The sequence below is a fragment of the Vidua macroura genome, chromosome 7 (genome assembly GCF_024509145.1).
Source record: "Vidua macroura isolate BioBank_ID:100142 chromosome 7, ASM2450914v1, whole genome shotgun sequence".
NCBI classification, from domain to species: domain Eukaryota; kingdom Metazoa; phylum Chordata; class Aves; order Passeriformes; family Viduidae; genus Vidua; species Vidua macroura.
This window is the reverse complement of record NC_071577.1, coordinates 19,199,775-19,219,181: the sequence shown is the minus strand read 5'-3', so window position 1 is coordinate 19,219,181 and position 19,407 is coordinate 19,199,775. Positions and strand designations below refer to the sequence as shown.

General features: G+C 39.5%; 1 protein-coding gene across 1 annotated transcript; it reads right to left on the bottom strand.

Annotated features, from left to right (window-relative positions):
* Nucleotides 1–3,272, bottom strand: ATP5MC3 (ATP synthase membrane subunit c locus 3). The gene is made up of 5 exons (XM_053983006.1): nucleotides 3,171–3,272; nucleotides 3,012–3,089; nucleotides 1,952–2,029; nucleotides 1,408–1,601; nucleotides 1–245 (listed from the first exon to the last, which is right to left on the bottom strand). The coding sequence occupies exons 2-5, from the start codon at nucleotides 3,048–3,050 to the stop codon at nucleotides 131–133; spliced, it is 426 nt and encodes a 141-aa protein (XP_053838981.1). The 5' UTR covers nucleotides 3,051–3,089; nucleotides 3,171–3,272; the 3' UTR covers nucleotides 1–130.
* Between the last annotated feature and the right edge of the window lie 16,135 nt (nucleotides 3,273–19,407).

Here is a 19,407-nt window from a genome sequence, read left to right as displayed (position 1 = left end):
TTGACAGTTAAAGTTGTTATCTTTAATGAAATGACTTTGGAAATAGGATCAATTTCCATGACACCAACATTTTGGGAGCCCCATAAAATGCAGTTACATTCCAATGCCAATATTACAGGCAGATCGCCATTCACATGGCAAACAGGATCAAGAAAGCAACCATCAGACAGAAGAGACCCATAGCTTCAGACAGGGCGAATCCCAGGATAGCATATGAGAACAGCTGCTGCTTCAGAGAAGGATTTCTAAAAGAAAGAGAAGGTGTAAGTAAGTCCTTTTTATCCTTACAATTAAGATGTTTTTCATGCAGTTTAACCTCATAGTTCCTTGTTACAGATTCTGTAACACAAAAATCCAGTAACTCCAAGCAACTTTTTGCAGGGATTTCACTGAAGACAAACTAGTTGGCAATTAAGACTAGACTCAGGTCTAATTTCGACATTTATTTCACATCTGTGACATGAGACCCCTACTCCAAGGAATTTCATGTGTATCGTGTTTTAACCAGCTCTCAAGGCAAATACAAGAACCACTTAAGAGTAGGAAAAAAACCAAAAGAAAATTGCAGCAGTTTGTTGCAGAAATGCAATGAATATGCCTTCAAGAAGTGAGAGTAGAAAATCTCCAATATAAAACTATGAAGCAATGTTCTACAACTGCTTATTGACATGTTCATGCCAAATTCAAAACTTGATATATTAATTTTGTACTGAAAACATTTGTTTCTTCAAGTGGAAAGTAAACTTCCTTGTCTTCAATAAGCTTAAAAATCTTTATTAAGAAGTTAAGACTTAACTAGTTGAAAAACTAGTGAAGAACATGAAACCTCTTTTATGCCTGTATCAGTTCTGCTCTTCCACGATGTCATGTGAACTACATCTATTACAGGAATGTTGTAAAATTGCCTGAAATTTCATCCCTACTACATAATCCTCACCCTTGCCCCCTTCAGATTTCTAGAAGGGATGATAATTAATTTGCTAAAATAACTGCATATTCTGAGATGCAAAGCTGAATGTGTTAGATGTTTTCTAAACAATGATTCTGACTATGAAGACTATTTAGGACTTTTCCTCTTATATGTGGAAAGATACAGGATGGATTTTTAATTCAGTTCTGGAATGGAATGCTCAAACACTGGACTTCAGTGACTGAAAGACCAACCAAGTCTAATGATGCAATTTCTTTCATGGCTCTCCTCCAGGAAGAGTGTACAAAGTTCTGAATTTAACAACAGAGCCATCCTGATGAATATGGTACAGTTTCACAAGATTCTCTTCAGCCATGTGTATCAGTAACAGTAATCATTAACAGAATATATTAGTGTCATTATCTTTTCTACAGTTCAGCTGTCTCCAGATACATCTGCATTCAATTAAGTAGTTTTTAAAGAGAGAGACTGATTACCTGGCATAACCAATGATTAGACTACCGAAGACTGTTCCAATTCCAGCACCAGAACCAGCCACACCTACTGTGGCTGCACCAGCACCAATGAATTTGGCAGCAGTGTCAATGTCCCTGCTGATAGCACTAGTCTGGAATTCCCTAAGTGCTAGTCGGGAGACAGTATTTTGGGCCCCGTTAACTGTTGACTTGCCCTAAGAAAACAAAACATGAAAAAGCATTATATTCAGACAAAAGACCACGTGATAGTGTTATTATCCAGTTTTAAAAATTGTATTAGATCCAATGTCTACTTATTCTTCAGAGTGATGAGATGGTAAGTCATAAACTTCACAACATTACCTGTTCCACCTGAAAGTACCAACTTTAAATGTGTAAGACTTCTCAGGGGAAAGAGCAGGACAGCAACAAGTATTATTAGGTGTTTGACTTAAAACAAGTTTCACACTATAGGTATTTGAGTTAGTACAAGTGAACTCTAGGTTGAGGACATTTAGGCTCACCAGGTAATTTAGGAAGATACAGAATTTTGTTTATAAGGTACCTCTCCATTCTTGACCTCTGGCCTAGACAACACAGATGCCGAAATTGGTCTGTACAAGACTCTTGATCCAGCACGGATCTGTAAGAAGAGGAAAAAAACTATAAAAAAATGAAACATTTGATCACAGCGGTTCCATACAATAGTCTGTAAGATAATAAGACTATGAGCTACTAAGCCATTTGTCTTCCTTGAAAGACAGCAATCTCTGAACAGCTGGATATACAATAACCCATACAGAAGCAAGCACTGCCATGCAATCTGACAGCACTGTTTTCAGAAGATATATAGTAAATAGGCACACCATTCAGCGAACACATACATGCATTATGCTGACAAAAAAGAAAGCAAAACAGCGATAAAAAATCCCGACCAAGAGACAGTGAAACACATTTTGAATTGAATAAATAAAAGCCATCAAAATGATTTTCAAAGTTGCTATATGCACAGATGTAACCTAGACTTTTAAATTTAGCGAGGCACAAATGAATGAATCCTTTTTCACAAGCGGCCTGCATATGTCCTTGGACTCCCAGCAGTCTAAGGTCATACCGGCTCTTGCACAAAGCTCTTCCTGCAGGGGAAACCTAGGCCTGGACCATGCAAAATGAGACCTTCTGCAGGCCAGAAAGGGCATTTTCATGCAGGACAGTCTCTTATCTCTGCAAGGGCAAAGAATTCCGGCCTTGCATAGGACCAGCAACAGGCTGGAGTTTGACCTACAGGGAGGCACGGAGCGCAGTAGGCCCAGGAGCTGTTGGCTGCGCTGACCTCCCCCTCCTTGGCCGCTCGTGTGCGAAGGCCCCTCACCTTGGCACAGGGCCCCGGCCGCGCCAAGGAGGCAGGAAGGAGAACGCGGCCCTGCCGCAGTCTGCCCGACCCCCACCCCCACCCCTTCGCTCTCGGGCGGGCAGCGCTCGGTACAGGCCCGTCCCAGAGCGCTGCCGCGGGGCTCGGAGGCCCGCCCGAACCGCGATCGACACGCGATCGCCCCGCGGCCGTCACCGACCGACACGGACGGGGCCGGTGACGAAGCAGGCGCCCCCCGTGCACCCCCACTCACCAGGGAGGGCGAGGTGGCGAGCTTGGCGCAAGCGAACATCTTAGCTGGTGGCGTCCCGGGGCTCAGGATCCGGCGTCTCTGCGGAGAGAGGGAGAGAGTGAGGGTGCGGCGGGCGGGGGCGGCGATGGGCGCGGATGGCGCGAGTGGCGCGGCTCTCACCGCTGCGGTGCCGCGCTCGGGCCGACGGGCGGGCGGGCTGGGCCGGCTGTGCGCAGGCGCGGCGGGGCCGGACGGCGGAAGGGGCGGAGCGCAGCCAAGGTCACTTTGTGCCGGCGCCATTGGTGGCGGCGGGGGGCGTGGGGCGCGCGCTGCTTCCCCGCGCAGCCGCAGTGCGCCCGCCGCGCGCGGGTGTCGTGATGGTGTCGCCGTGAAGGTGGCGCCGTGAGAATGTCATCGTGAAGGTGTCACCGTGAAGGTGGCGCCGTGAGGATGTCACCGTGAGAGTGTCACCGAGAGGGTGGCGCTGCCGAGAGCAGTGTCAGTGTCGGTGTCGCTGGCGCAGTGTTGGCTTCGCGCCCCCTCCCTGGCGCTCGGGTCACGGCAGGGGTCTGTAAAGGCCGTGTCCGAGGACACCCGCTGTGTGCAAAAAGCCCCCCTTGTTCAATTAGTCATTTCTGCACGATGAGCAGATTCGCACCCAAGTAACGAAAGAATCCTTTTAAATCAAGATTAACCAAAATAGGATTATCTTCACTGAGCTGAGCATGTGTTCCTGAGATTCCCGCTTTAATCTCTTACATGTGCTTTGATTTTTTTTTTTTTTTTTTTTGATAACGGGATCTTTATTTTAATGGTCATTTGCTATTGTAAGTGGTATTAGTGCCAACTAGTAAATATGCTGAAAAATCGACACTGTGAGTAAAATACTGGGAAACATTTATCTAAGTTGTACGATTTTCATTGGATACAACCTGCACCATCTAAAATTGTGTGCTGCAAACGGTCTCCAATGGACCAAGTAAGGGGCTGTTTGTGTATTTAGGGATAGGAACAGTCTCGGGATGGGTGCTGGACTCCAGCAAACTTACAGGATGATTGATGATGCTGTCACTGGTTAATCCACAAGTGCCACAAAGCTGAGACATGCTCCATATCAGCAACCTGAACACCCTCCAACAAACATAATCAATAGGTGCTTTCAGCAACTGCATACCAGTGTTAACCTCAATGTTGCTTTTATAACCTACAACTCAGTGTCTTCTGATCCATTGGTACAGGGGAGAGACCCCAGTTGGAGGTCTGAAGGTGAGAGACAGTGGTACAATTTCCCAGCCTTCTGCTCCCTGCCTCAATCCAGCAGCAAGCTTGGTTTGGTTCCAGTGTGCATCCAGAGTCTTAGTAGCAGAACAGTAAACCATCAGTCTGTAAAGGCCAGCAAAAGAGGTTATAAGCCAGTAGTTTTGGTTTTTAATTTTTTTTTTCCTTGTCACAGCTTACACATATTTTTTGGGAACTGAGGTACATGGGCAGATCTGCAGTGTCTGCCACATGGTTCTTCCATAGACAAACACTAAGAAATAAATATCAATGGCAAAACCTTTTAATGGTTAGGCAGAACTTTTCATTCATTCATTCATTCATTCATTCATTCATTCATTCATTCATTCATTCAAAAAAATTCAATCCATATGCTATTGTGGGAATAAATATTTCCATCACTATGAATAAAACCATAAAGCAAAGGCAAATGCTGTAGCGTTGGAATGACTTTGATGTGACATGCTGCTGCACAGTGACATTCAGAGTACCCCATTTCTGAATATGAGTACTTCACCTTAGGAAGTGCAGCAGGCCGCAGGGTGTTTGCAAAAAAAAAAAATCACTTCCTCATAGAAGGAAGCACAGCAGTTAGAGACATGCTTTCTCCTTGGGAAACTAGAGGTCTGGACCTCCAGGCATGAAACAAATCTTCCCCAGCTCTCATGAATGGAGAAGAAAGTGAAAATTACACTCCTGTGTACACACAGCACAAAGTCACACAGATTGAAAACCACATTAAACAGAAACCCTCTTCTTTCACAAAAGAAGTGCTCTTTTCTGTCACAATTCCCACCCCAGAATGTTTTGTAAAAGATGCATTCACAAGCCATTTGTTGTGAGCAGTGTCAAAACCACTATTAAACACTGGTTTATTGTTGCTTTTAAGGCATAACATCTGATACTGTATTGTGAATGTGACTCAGCTGTTCCTTTCAGGAGGATTTTGAAGAGCTGTTACTGATCTCTGGGGGCCATGCTGAGTTTAATTCAAGAAGATCTTAATAAAGAAACACTTGTGAATCTCACACCGTTTCCTACCCTATGGTTGACCTGGTGATAGGTCCCCAAGGAAAGGCATCATTGCACTAAAGACAGAGTAATTTCTAGTTGCTCACCACATTTCTGAAAATCTTTTCAAGCAGGTTCCCAGTTCTCCAATTGGTCAGGACCAGTTATGCACGTGGGCAGTAGCCAAGGATGCCAGAGGACATTTTCTCCCCATTTTGCCCCTGGCAAGGAAGACAGAGTGCAGATGATTGAGCAGTACATGGTGCCTGAAGAGCAAGTCCTCTCCCACAGCTCCTGTGGCTTTACAATTCCCTGCTGCTGAGCCAGGTTTGTGTCAGGGCAGTAAGAACAGCAAGTGTCCACTAGCTGTGGTTCCACCAGTATGGCCTTCTCCTTTCCCAGAAAGGAAAGAGAAAAGGTCATCCCAAAATTTCCAAGCTTTCTAAAAAACCTCTCCTGGAACCATAAAGCTTCTCCCAGTCTTTTTGTCCTTATTTTAAGAAAAGAAACATCTGTTTCACCCTCACTGCCAAGCAGCTCATTTGCTAGGTTCACTGATGGATCCACGCTTGAGTCCTACAGTGAAATAAACTTTCATTTTATAACCCTGAAATGAATTGGTATCTGCACATGGCAGGCTCTGAACATTACCACACACAAGTATCAGCAGAATGGATGTTGCATACAAATGGCATTTTTCTGGTGACTTCTTAGAGTGCTATCAAGCCTTATATCTGTCCAGAAAGCAGGTAATAAGGCAGCTGGGAACAGTACCCATAAACTGGAATGCCTGCCTGATAGATATGGGTTGGTTTTCCTCCAGGTACGGGCAAATGATGGTAGTTGCATACTGGATCAGTTGAGCAAGTACAATCCTGTGCAATGCTAAATAAATGAGTATGTCCGGAGTGCTTTGCACTGGAGGGTCTGCCAGAATTCAACATTTATTATTAATAACTTATAAAAGATGAATGTCTATATCTGAATGTTCTATATTTGCTGTAGGAGAAATCTTGGCTAGTTAAGAGAAATCCCATTGTCCAAAGCCTAAATAAAATCTGCTGCTGCTAGATCAAAACCTATTCCTTCAGGTTAAATTTTATCTCCCAGCAGAGTATTATTAACTCAAAACATGTCACACACTCACACTAGTCTTTTTTTAAAATCTGTTTTGAAGAGGACATGTATCTGGAAAACCAATATATTCCAATAACTCTTAATTGTTGGAACACCCCCAAAGGATGAAATTGGATCAGGCCTCCTGAGATTATCCTAATGTTGTGAAATATTTTAAAACTTAAGGTGTTTTACCTCAGGGTTAGCTTTCTTGAACATCCAGATTTATGAAGTACTTTGCAGGGCATTGATTGATATTGATTTACAAAGTCAGGGGTTTTCAGTGTTTTTCACAGCTTGTGCCATGTTTCAGTTCTACCTCTTTCATTCACAGCTGGGTGGTTGAATCTTCCTATTCAGGACTCACAGAACTGGAGCAAAGGCTTGTGGAAAGAAGATATATAGAGAGCAGAATTAATATACTCCAGAGTATTTAAACCATTTGTGCTCTGGGAAGAAGGAACAAAGCCATGATTAGATGGCTCCACTTTAAGTAGAAATTCTCTTGGTAGCACTCTCTTAATACCTGTTTACCTTTCTGGTTATTAGTAGTTGGCCAATTTTGACCTAAGTAATGTTTCAATTGCAGAGTTGGCTGGATCATAAGATTTGCTTCATAGGAATACAGATAATAAAGTTTTTTCTCTAAATTCTCCTTTATTTCTCTAAATTTCTCCTTTACAAGGGAAAGGAAGAAACTATCTCTTCAGTGATCTTTGTCTCCAAGAGTACTTACTCAAGCAATTTTTTTTCCTAAAATTTGTTTTTTTATAGTCTCAATGGCTTCTTTCAGTGGAGAGCAGGAGGCACTTAACAAAGTAGAGCTAATTTAGGCTGTAGAGCATTCTGCTCAACAGACCATTGATTATTTTAACACCGGAGTCCTAGAAATGGATGACATTAGCCACAAACATTGTACCATGTTCATACTTGGCAAGATTTGGAATGTGTGCTAATACTGTTGAGAACATTCATGCAATTTGAATGGGAAATCATTATAATCCTTATCATGTAATTTTTGGGTCTCTAAGATCTGCTTTAAATATCACAATGATTATATAAGTAGGGTCTGCTACATCACAGCTATATATGTCAAAATGGGATGTTGTCAAGAGGAAAAACATTTTGCTTCAGCAGAAATTCAGTATGGAAAAGAGGCAACTCATCTTCATTCTAGCTGTTGGATTCTGGTGGCAAGTGACATCAAGGCTCCAAGAAACCTTGCCAGAAAAGACTGGTAGAGCTGCTTTCCCTCTGGATAACAAGCCCTATTGTCTAGCATTTAGGTTCTACTGATTACTTTTACGATGCTGTACAACACTATTAAAAATACACTCAGCCTTTTGTAAAACCCAGAATTTCACAAGGAAGACAATCCTGTACTTTTAAAATAAAATGTCAGCAAAAATTATATTTTTTTCTATAAAATTATGATTCCCTATTTTAATGTAACTTTTATTTGTATTCCATACAATCATAGAATTTTTAAAGTTGGAAAAGACCTCAGAGGTTATTGAGTCTGACCACTAACCTTTGCAATGTTACTTAAAGTGGAAGGAAATGTCATGAATAATTTCACTTTATGCTTCACGTCTATTACACTGTGTGTGTCAGGATTGCCACATTCAGGGTGAACTCTCATGTGTTTAAAAACTATTATTATGCATCTGCCCAATATTTTTTGGAAATTAATTTTTGAGGAAAAGCTGTAATGAAACAATCCACTGATGTTTAATCAAAGTAATTTTTATAAATGCACAGAAGATTCAGAACATTTAGAATGAATATATCTCTTCATGTATTACTTTGGAACATAAACTCCTTTAACTAAACTATAACTAAGTTTTCTTACTCAGATGACTCATGTTATTCCTCAAGGCTGTGTTGCAAAAGCAGCCCACACCTGAAATGGTCAGTCAGTTCACTGAATAACAGACACATAGATTTCTAGGTTACAAAATATCACTGGATTAAATGAAAATGAATTCACAAATGCTTTTTATGCTGCTAACAGTACTAAACACCTTTTGAACAGAAAACAAAGTTCAGCTGTAAGCTAACACTATTGGCTGCACTGGGTAGAGCACAACATTGGCAATCCAATTTTAAACCCTTTCTTATAATATACAGTACAGACAGCCAAGACTTTGCCCAAATTAGAGCCATTTTTTGTCATAAGTATCCATAAATTTTTATAGCTGAAGTTAAAGAAATCCAAAATGAAAGAATGTTTTCTTAGTGTGCTCTTCTGGAAATACAGGCTTTTTTCAGGGAAAATTGCAACACCAGATTCTTAGCTTTTAAACAGAAATACCTAAGCATTTTTTTTCTTAGGTTAATTATTTTTCCTGTTTCCCAGAATTATATAAATTATCCTGGACAAGTCTTTTTGGGTAATACATTTTGGCCATTCATAATCTGGAAAGAGAAATAGGAAATGTAGCTGTTCAGTGATCAAAAAAACCCTACAGGAATTAGTAAATCTTGTTTGGAGACTAAATTAGTGTTTTGGATAACTGTTCTGTTACAGCTATTTGTGCCACGTAAAGAGCAAAAGCAGGGTACACAGGACTGTGGCAGAAGGATTTTGCCTTCCTCCACCTTCTTCACAGAGGTTCTACTTCCAGTTGATGATCCCTGGTTGGAGGGGAGATGGGACTACAGCCCATTAATACATGCAAGGTTCATCTTGTTAACTGTAAATGACACACCTCCCAGCTATGAGTTTAGATTCTCATATCCCTGCAAATTGCTTTGAGCTCACAGCCTGAAAGGCAGTGTACAAATGAACAATATTCATTATCATCTGAAAGCTTTTCAGTCTGAACCACTTAGCAGAAAACCCATGGAATCCTTTTGACTCCAGTGCACAGGTTCTGCCCTCTAGGACCTGGTGCCATTCTCAACCCAGAGAAAAAGTTGCTCTAATTCAGGTGCCTGCTGTCATGCTTTGCATGGCTCAGATGATCTATTTTTAAATTACTATAATTGATTTTGCTCATAACTACAAAAGAGATCATATATTCTCACGTTTCCTACCTGAAGTAGAGAAACTCTGGACAGCCTGCCACTTCTAAATTCTTGGAAAGGACTCTGTCCCTAATACTCAGACTCAGTGAACATCCTGGTTCTCTGGCATGCCTGTATTCATTCCCATCTGTCGTGCTGGCATTGTTCCCACTCAGAATTATCTATGCCAATTTCAACAGGGCATAGGTGCTAACCAAACATGGTTTTAGAGGGACAGCTTTCATAACACAGCAAGTGCCATCTCTTTTGCCAGGAGATCCTGCTGTTTGCAAATAATTCCAGCTTAAGGCCACATGCTTCATTGCATGGGATCACATCTGTAGATGCTTGTGGGTATTATTAAAAAAAAAATCAGCAAATGTCTTCTGTATTTCTCTTACAGTTTGGCTCAGTGCTTGGAAATTTGCATGTGGAGAATGAATGCTCTGCACCTTGTTCACAGGAGTGAGCCATAGGCTGTTATATACTCTGAGCAGTCTTAACAGGTTACTGCATCAAAGCTGGGACAGTAAACTGCAGAAGTTTAACAGAGCTGTCCTGCTTTTTTCAGGCGCCTTTTCACTGCTTTGTGTCTGTAGTATATTCTGAGAAGAAAATGATAGAGCATTGCTTTTTGCACCACAGCTTTTTCCTTTCTAGGTTCTCAACAGATTTTTGTGTAAGGCATATTCTGCCCCCACCCATTTGTAAAATGGCACATATGTACAACAACATTAATACTGCTTATTAAACTTACTAGTCTATATAATGCTCTATGTAAGATATATTATATTGTATTGATATATTATACATATTGTATTAGTGTCATATTAGTATATTGTAGCTGCACTTGACTCCTGTTTTGCCCCTGAACAGATTACTTGTGTTAGCAAAATTACACTGTACTGTATAAAGGCTAGAAATAGTTTAGGAAAGAGCAAAACCTCTTTATAAGCCTCAACTAAACAGCTTAAAACTATGCTCAAATTTTAGAATATAACTTTGCAGTTAAGCAAAAGAACATTTTGCCCAGCATATATCTCAGAAAATACTATTTGGAATAAAATAAGACTCAGGGTACATAATTTCCAGCTATACATTTCCAGTCATAATTTCTGACTCCTAGGTATCCGATTGTGCAGCCAGGATCCGTGGAAAATAAACCAAAAATTGCAACCCTCTTGACACACACAGTGTTTTGGCTGAAAGCACTAGGAAGACCTTGGTTCACATGTTGTGCAAAGAAATGTATTTTTGCAAATCATTAACGGTATTGTCAGTTGTTCTCTTTATAAGCAAAAACCACCTAAGGCTGTTTTTAGTTGTATTTTACCTCTCCCTAAAAAATGTTGAATCTAAGAATGTGCAGAAGAGTCAAACATTTTTTAGAGTCCTAGCATTTCAAGGATGCAGAGTGACAAGTAGACACATGAGTATATTGAAAAATGCTGTTGGGAATCAAGTTCTAAAATAACCAAACATTTCTACTGGCTGTACATTTCAGAGTAGTAATGTGTATATTTCTGATCATTTTGTTGTTTAGCATGTTTATGAAATTGGGTACAGTTGACAAGAGTTCATAGGCTTTGAAACATACTTAATGTGCTTTTCCTGTGCTATTGATAACTTCAGAATACTGTATTCTGAAAACAGAATAAAATAAAATAAAAAATAAGCCTCATTTTACAGTACTCATCAATTGTAACTAAGCTTTACATCCTCTCACCTATCGTCCATCCTTAGCCTTTTTAGCAGCTAACCTGACCTTGTGGGCTGTCAGTGCTGATTTGTTTTCCATACCACTTGGACTCAGAGATATTTTGTTTTTCTTTTCCTTATCTTCTCTAAAGATAAGGGAAGATAAGTCTCCTAATAGTGCTCCCTCATAATAATTGTATACCTGAGAAAACACCCTCAGGTACGTGCAGCAGAGTGGCGGAAGAGGTGTATGTTATTAGTGCCATGGAATGAAAAACTTCAAGGCACATGCTTGTGAGAACAGAGGTTTTCCTATCCAATAGCTCATGAGGGGTGAAAAGAAGGTTCTACTCCAGCACAGTCAGACAAGGAGCTGCCTCATGGGAGGGCTGTGGCACTTCTGGGTGAGTTGTATTTTGATTGTTTCTTGCTAGCCATAACAGCAAAGTTATAAGGCTGCCTGGTCAGAGTCTCAGCTCTGAGATGTTGCAGTAGACAGCCAGTCCATTATCTCTCTATACAAAACTCAAATCTTTCCCCTAAAATATGAAGTCAGACGAGGTACACTTGTTAGGGAATACCCACCAGCAGCATTGCAAGGGCACACAGCTGAGTAGTTATAAAAAATGACTGGTGCATGTCTAGGCAGCTTGGAAGCTTTGGCTCATGGAAACTGCTATCTCTAGAACAACAATAATTAAAGATAGCTGATTTTAAAAAACCATGTCTGGATTGCTCCAATTCATGGCTGGTCTGTGTTTTTAATGCCTCTAAAATGACTAATAGTGTGTATAGTGACATCCAGTGTTCAGTTAGATCAACCACAGGTCTGTGTTCCGTAAAGCCTTTCAATTAAAAGATTTATTACAGACCTTATTTAAAATGCCTATGTAAAGATAGTAGATAACCTGCCAACTGCAACACACCTCCACAATAAAAATTTCCTTCCTGGCTTGTTGGGGAGCAAGAATGGTGTGGCTCTTGTATAATCCTTTAACTTTCTTTCTTTATGACAGCAAGCGTCTGATTATTCCCAGGTGGTTTTGATTTCTTCTTTCTCTGCTTCTGTTGCTGTGAATGTGGCCATTAGGGCAGCAGTCATAAAGGATGTGTTCACCACTTCCTTCTCTCTCTGTCTCTTAACAGAGCCACAAGTCCACCGTCTTCTATCCACATTAATTCCCTGAGGTATCCACACAGTATTTGTGTTGACTGCCTTAATTTTGATCTTCTCTAATCATTCCCTGCCAGATGGCAGTTAAAGTTTAATGGTCCCTGTAAAAATAGTTCCCTTTCTTCTTTTAATCAGTCATGTGTGTTTGCTTAGCTAACTGTTAGATGTTCAGAAAGCACGAAGGGACCACCAACACAATTACTTCAAAATTCACATCCGTATTGTGATTTCAGAGTTACGTAAAAGTGAAGGGTTATAGTGTAACCAAGATTCCTGGAAATTAGTATGGGCTACATGACCTTAAATTTTCTTTGTTTCTTTAGATTTATTTAAAAGATTAAACTAATAATTTGTGGCATTTCATATAATTAAAGGTAGATTACTTTTAGCATTTTCTAGGCTCAAATGTATTTTCTGTGCTAGAAAGCATATCAGTATTATGCTTCTAGGGATGAATTGAGCAATACACTTAAGGATATGCTTAACTTTAAGTACATGTCTATGGCTAATGATAGGTAATAGGGCCTTGAGCAAGGTACTTTGACGTATGCTTCATCTTAGGCCCCTAAGTAGTTCCAATGAATTAATTTACCTTGTTGAATTTTAAAGAGTATGTATAGACACCTAATGACACAGAACCTGAAATTCTCCAGTATGTGTTTACTTGATTGAAGCTTATTAGTGGTTTAGGCTTTTGCTGAATTGAGAATTTAATTCAATTGCATATTCATGCTATGCCTAAGTAGCAAATCACTTCTGAGGCAAATGGTTTAAGCTATATCAGACACCTATGGAGTGAGCAGGTAAGATTACACCCCTGAGGAATAGGGACAGCCCGGGAAAGTGATAAGCTAGGAGTCGAATGCAGCTCAGAGTACTGCCAGACAAAGGGGTGCTGTGGAATTAAATGGAGACTGGATCAGGCTCTGAATGCCTTGCCTAGAGCAATACAGGAAATATATGGCAGAGTCACTAACAGAACCCAGATCTCCTGATTCAAATTAGACTTCTTTTGTATCTAACATCTGTGTATGCTGCAACTGGATGTGTCATCACAGCCTGCACAGGCCAGCTTCTAGATTAAAGCTCGCATGATAACTCCTACGCACACTGCAGGAATCACACCCACTTACACATCCCAGTAAGATGAGACTTAGCAGAAGTGCAGACCCTCCTACATTCTCCTCCTTAGTAGAAGCATGAGAAAATAGGGATCCTTGTACCTTCCTTGAAAACATATTTTAACAACCGTCTCCAGAAGTTTCCAGATATGACAACATGCACCACAACAGTGCATGAACTCTGAACCTTCTGATCACTTAGTGCTTTTTGATTTTGCCAGTAATGCCAGGAAGCTGGACAAAGGGAATTGCTCCAGTTCCAATTTTCTACATTGTGCCTTAATTAGCAATAATGTGGTTCTAACACAGTAGAAATTTTGACCCTAAGGAAAATTCTCTGTCCTCCATCTAGGAATTTTTCCTCAATTCCTTTCTACATGCAGTTTTTTTTGGTAAGATCTAGGCCTGAGAGCAGAGACATGAGTGGGACGATTTGCATTATGATAATAACCAGATGACCTCGTTGAGATCAGAGCCTCAGGATACTGGATTCTGGAAAAAACATAGTAAAAGCTGATCTCTGCGCAAAAGAACATGAAGTCTAAATACTCAAGTTCTTCGGTAACTTTGGGATGGAGAGGCTGATTTGTCCACTGTCAGACTGTGGCCATTGCAAATGACTCACACTTCATTTCTTGTGCCTCAGCCAATAGGCTTAAACCCAGCAGCATCCTTCTTCTCTACTTAGAATTTATTAAAAGCAGAGCCCAGCTTTGTTAATTTTGGTATGTCAGAGTTGTAAAATCTGTCAGCTGTGGAAGAGTGGACACACCTTTATCTTTCTTTCCCCTAGTTTCCTCTTCTGTTTCCATATCAGACAAACACACACTGGTTCCTTCCTTGGTTGGCTAAATATTGCGAACATAAACAAGCCAAGCAGAGCTTGCTGGGCAGATGATGGCTACTAGCAGGTGTCAAAGTGAAGGCGTTCCCCTGTGGACACAACCCATCATGTTTGGGCTGATGCCCAGTTCATAGGAGGGAACATGAATCTTCCAAATGGAAAGGGAGATAAATTGCACTAAACACTCTAATGATGATAATGCAGGGAGACAGATGTCGTAACTGAGCGTTCGAATCCCTCCATGCGCTCTTTACTTCTGTCTTACTATCACATCATGTACTGCTGACTAATATAAGCCAGATGCACAACCAGAATGTTGTTTGAGTTTATATTCTCAACATCTCCAGATCTGTACATCTTATAGATAGAAATTCACACAAAGGTCATTTTTATGAGCTCATATAAAGAGTGAATTGGAAAACACTCACTGGTGTTTGTTTCAGCTGCACCACTTCTGTTAAAGAATTCTTACTATAAAAATCACGGCAAGCATAACTCAGAAATCTGGATTCTGGGCAAGGAATTTTGTTTCCTTGTCCCTTGTGGGGCCACTCACACCTTTGCAAAGAGGGTGCCATTTAAAGGCTTGTAATTGAGAAGTGGTTTGGATCAGCCTTACGTAAATGTAAACGATATAATGATTTCCCAAGGTGAAAGGCAGCAGAGGAGGAGACAGAGCTCTGCCAAGTGAGGTCAAGTGTGGAGCATACGCAACGACCACGCAGAACGTTTATACACCTGGTATTGTACGTGCCAGTTGTTAAGGCAGAAAGCCAAAGATAACAAGCACTGTGAGAATTACCAGGAGCTCCTTTTTGGCCCAGGTCCTTGCTTGTAATTGAAGTGCTATCCTCTACTGATCCTTCAGGTAGCATTGGAATGATTTTATCCAGGCTTCAAGGGAGAATCAATCCCTACAGAGTAAAAGAAACTTCCTTTACTTTCTAGCTCTGTGCTAGAAGCAAGCTATGGATGTGACTCATGAGTATTCTTAATAGTTTTTAAAGAAAGTAAAATTCCTAAGTGAGATTTTGATTTTAATTTTGAAAGTGATTTTTATGTGTGCTCCAAGATGACTAGAAAACTGTATGAATGTCTGCATATTTATGTTATTAGAACATATAATGACAAAATATATATATATAATATATATAATATATATAATAATACTATATATAAAATACATAAAAATAACATATATTATATATATATAATTAAAGTGTCTTTGTTGCATTGATTAGAATATATATTTTAAAATATTTCTGTACAATATTAGGAAAAAATAAATTAAATAATAGCCATCCAGGAGTATTCTCCCTTAGTCTGTACTCTCCATCAATTTTAACAATAGGCTATTTATTTTTCTTTACCCAGATTCTAATGTATTCACAGACAAGGACTGTGAATCTTTTTCTTGGATAACAGATTTTAGCTTTTATATATCCTAGTGAGTTCCTTCTCTACAATACTGAATTGTAGGGAATTGGAGGCTACTCTGTGATGTTGAAAATTTCCTTCTATGTCTTCAGTTGCCAGCCTTGAAATATTTTTTATATACTTGAGGTATACTTAAGAAAATAGTCAGACTGAAAAATCAAAGACTTACTTGGCAATCTCATTGAAGTTCATATAATTGTCACTTGGCTTTCCTTGCCTTCCACACTCTTCATTATGTTTTTACTTACAATCTCTTTAGGACCAACACTTGCTTTTGCAAGGAGATCTGGGACAATTGCCTGGTTCTTACATAATCAAATTTCTTTTTTATTCTATTATTTTTTGGGTATGGAGCATCTGAGTTCAGAAATATCCATTTGGGAAAAACATTCAGAGACTTATAAAGATAGAGTAGTAAACCCAGGAAGCACTCAATGTTTAACTGAAAAATCAGAACTATAACCAAAATAATTATTTGAGCTGCAGAGAATCTCCAGGTTTACAGAAAACTATAATGCTAAAATTGTTTGCTGATAGTTATTTTTTTCCCTTTCTTTTTTATCTTTTCCCCCTGAAAGTTCAGTGATGGACTATAATGAAAGGGAGGAACTTTTGAATTAGTTTGAAACTGAAAATTAAAAAACAGTAGACTTTTCTGCAAATAGGAAACAGTGGAAAGCCCCCGTGATCCGACCATTGAAAACCAGACTGGGAAAAGCACTACATTTGATTGCACAGCTGCAAGGATGTAGCAAACTAGCCTCTCTGTTTGTTACTGCTGATTTTGGTCTGGGAAGACACATACTTACTAAGTAACATTAAATACACTATTTCTATTAGAAATTAGAAACTATTTTCTATTTCCAATAATGGAAAAGACCTCCTCTTTGGCTGTCTGTAACTCCTGAAGAGCATCACATAGTTCATTTGTCTATTTATCAGTAAGGCATCCTTTGAATCACACAAAACAAGTAGACTGGTAGAATAAAAAACCAAAACACCACAAACAAACAAGAAAAAGGAGATAATTTGTACTACTAAATTATACTTGAGCTACTAGTGGAAGTAGACTGACAAGTCTAATATAAAAGAATCTTTCATATTACATACTATCTTTTTATCTTTTGGTAACAGTAAGAGATGGTTTAACAGGACATTTACATCTGATTAAATGCAGAAGGCTTTTTTGAGATATAGAAACCTAAATTATAGCTGAGAGAATTTCAGCAAAGAAAATTCATCTTTCTCAGAGGAAACAACGTAAAGAAAAATTAGTAGCTCTATAATATATCACTGCTTCAGAGTTCCTATGTGGAAGTTAGGCTGGTATATAAAACTGGCAGCTTATGCTCTTGGAATATACTGTAACCACCTAACTCATGAGGAAAGCACAAGAACATTAAAGATCTGCTTTTGCACCTGTTATATTATGCTTTGCATTTTTAATGCTTAGCAGAAGCTGTTGGTGTTTAAAAATCTTCACCAAATGTATTCATGCAGCATGGAAAAAGCTGAAGTCGTTAAACTGCATATCATACAACAGAATCATCTTGCATTTAACGACCAGATTTCTAGAGCAATTACTAAATCTGGACCCAGTGCTGGCCTAGGGGGAAGCCAAGTTTTTTTCATTGTGAGGAGTTAGTCTCCATCGTGTGCAGTAAGCGTGCTGCTGTTGACACAGCAGCCCCAGCAGGCAGGATGCCACGCAGGATGTGTGAGCACAGCCAGGCACAGTGCGTGGAGGCAGACCTGTCACCATGCAGCAGGTACAGGTGGTGGCTTCCCCTGCCCAGCAGCATGAGGAAAGCACTGCCAAGGCAAGCTAACCTTTCTGCGGGGGGTAGAAAGAGCCAGCCTTCCCTTTTCAGTTGAATGCAACTATTTTTTCTTCACAGAGTCTACATCCTTGAGTTTTTCTCTCATTTTTCCCTTGTGTTCCCTATGATAACTTGACACAGAGTAAATATAGAATTTGTTTTCAACTCCAGACAGGCATTTAGTAAATGCCAGAGATAATGAGACAGCGAAAGTTTGGAAAAAAGTAAACAGCAGTCTTAGCAGAATTGTGTTAAAGAAATTGGCTCATCTAATCTAAGATAGTAAAATGAGCAAGCTCCAGGGCTGAATTATTCCCAGAAGTAATACCATGACTTCACTCAGGAAGCATTACTCAGTAGGATTACAGCTGGAACATTCTCAGCCTTAAGGATTCATCTTCAGAAACATCATTCTTGGAGTGCAAAATATCCTGTACCTCCCAGTCCTAGAAGAGGTTCTCTGTTAATAACTCGCATTTCTGCATATCATAAACTTCAATTTACTCGTGAGTAATTTTGCTGTTCAAGAACTATGTAAAAAAACTAATTTTATGTCAGTAAGGGTTAAGAGTCTGAGAAATTAAGCTTTCATTGAAATACAGAATTTCCCTACACACACTTGAAAGTCCTGTCTCCAATATCAAAATATTTCACTTTTTTTCTTTATGGAAGAAAATTCCATGTAGTCATTTATGGTCTCCCTGTAAGAGGAGATAACCTGCATGCAGAGATACAACATAAGGTTGTCTCCTCCCATAAAGTGGACGGTTCAGTGTGGTGAGAAAAATAGGTTCGTTTCATTTATTTATTTACAAAAAATAAAAATACATAGAAAGTTGGCACTAACTGAGGCATGCAAAGCTGCATGACATAAACAGCTTTGGGGAGCTTTTTCTCTTGGTGCTTTAAACCTGCTATGGAAATTTCTTGCCTGGTGAGGTAAAATAATGAATTGACAAAAAAAAAAAAAAACAAACAAAAAGCAAACTCTTCCTAGAAGGAATTGCAGTAAAGGAGTGTCTTAGCCCAGAGTGCACTAGAAAAAATACCATGTTCATAGTATCCTGATTTTCTTTCTATTTCACAAGAAATCAAACTGAGCAAGAGTGTCCTTTATTCCACTCATACTATGTAGAAAACTAACAGTCCTTAAGCTTTTATTTTCTTTAAAACTGATATGAGGGTGGTCTTGAATAAATATTTTCATCTGGAAAAACATGTTGAGAAATGTTTATTAACTAAATTTTTTACCTCATTTAAACTTAGATTTTTTTCCTTGAATCTCTGTCATTCTTCTATGATTGTGAAAATGTGGTGCTTCCTTGGATGATCCCTTGGATGCCCACATGGAAACATGCATTGGAATTAGGTTAAAGTAACTCACTCCTAAAAGAGATTAAGTCAAGAAACTGGAACTATTTATTGTTCTTGTTGCATTCCTCTCAAAGATGCTGTTGCTGCCACCGGTGGTGGTTTTTTGTGCTGGGCAGCCAATGTAAGAATTATGAGTAATTGGAAAACTTTTCTATATTTATCATAAAACTGTATTTTAATTTTAGTAGCTCAGATCACTAATCTGGACCTGCCTCCTTGTGTACCTGCATGCAAACATGTAGTCAGCACTCCTATTATCATGTCACTGCTTTCAAGTGTACCCTCTCACACAAAAATGTCTCATGAGGTAAAAGTAGTTTAGTAATGTAGATCTCCCTATTATTTCAGTCCAAAAAGCTCATCTCAAATAGAGACTATCATCTGAGTTGAAATGTTTTTGCAACATGCCCTGGATGTGAGACCAGCAAACCTTTTTTCACTAATGTGCCTTAAGTAGACTTGGATGGATCTTGAGTTTTAGCTGTGCTATTACATTTCCTTGAAAGCTCCCTTATCCATAAAAATAAAAGGTAAG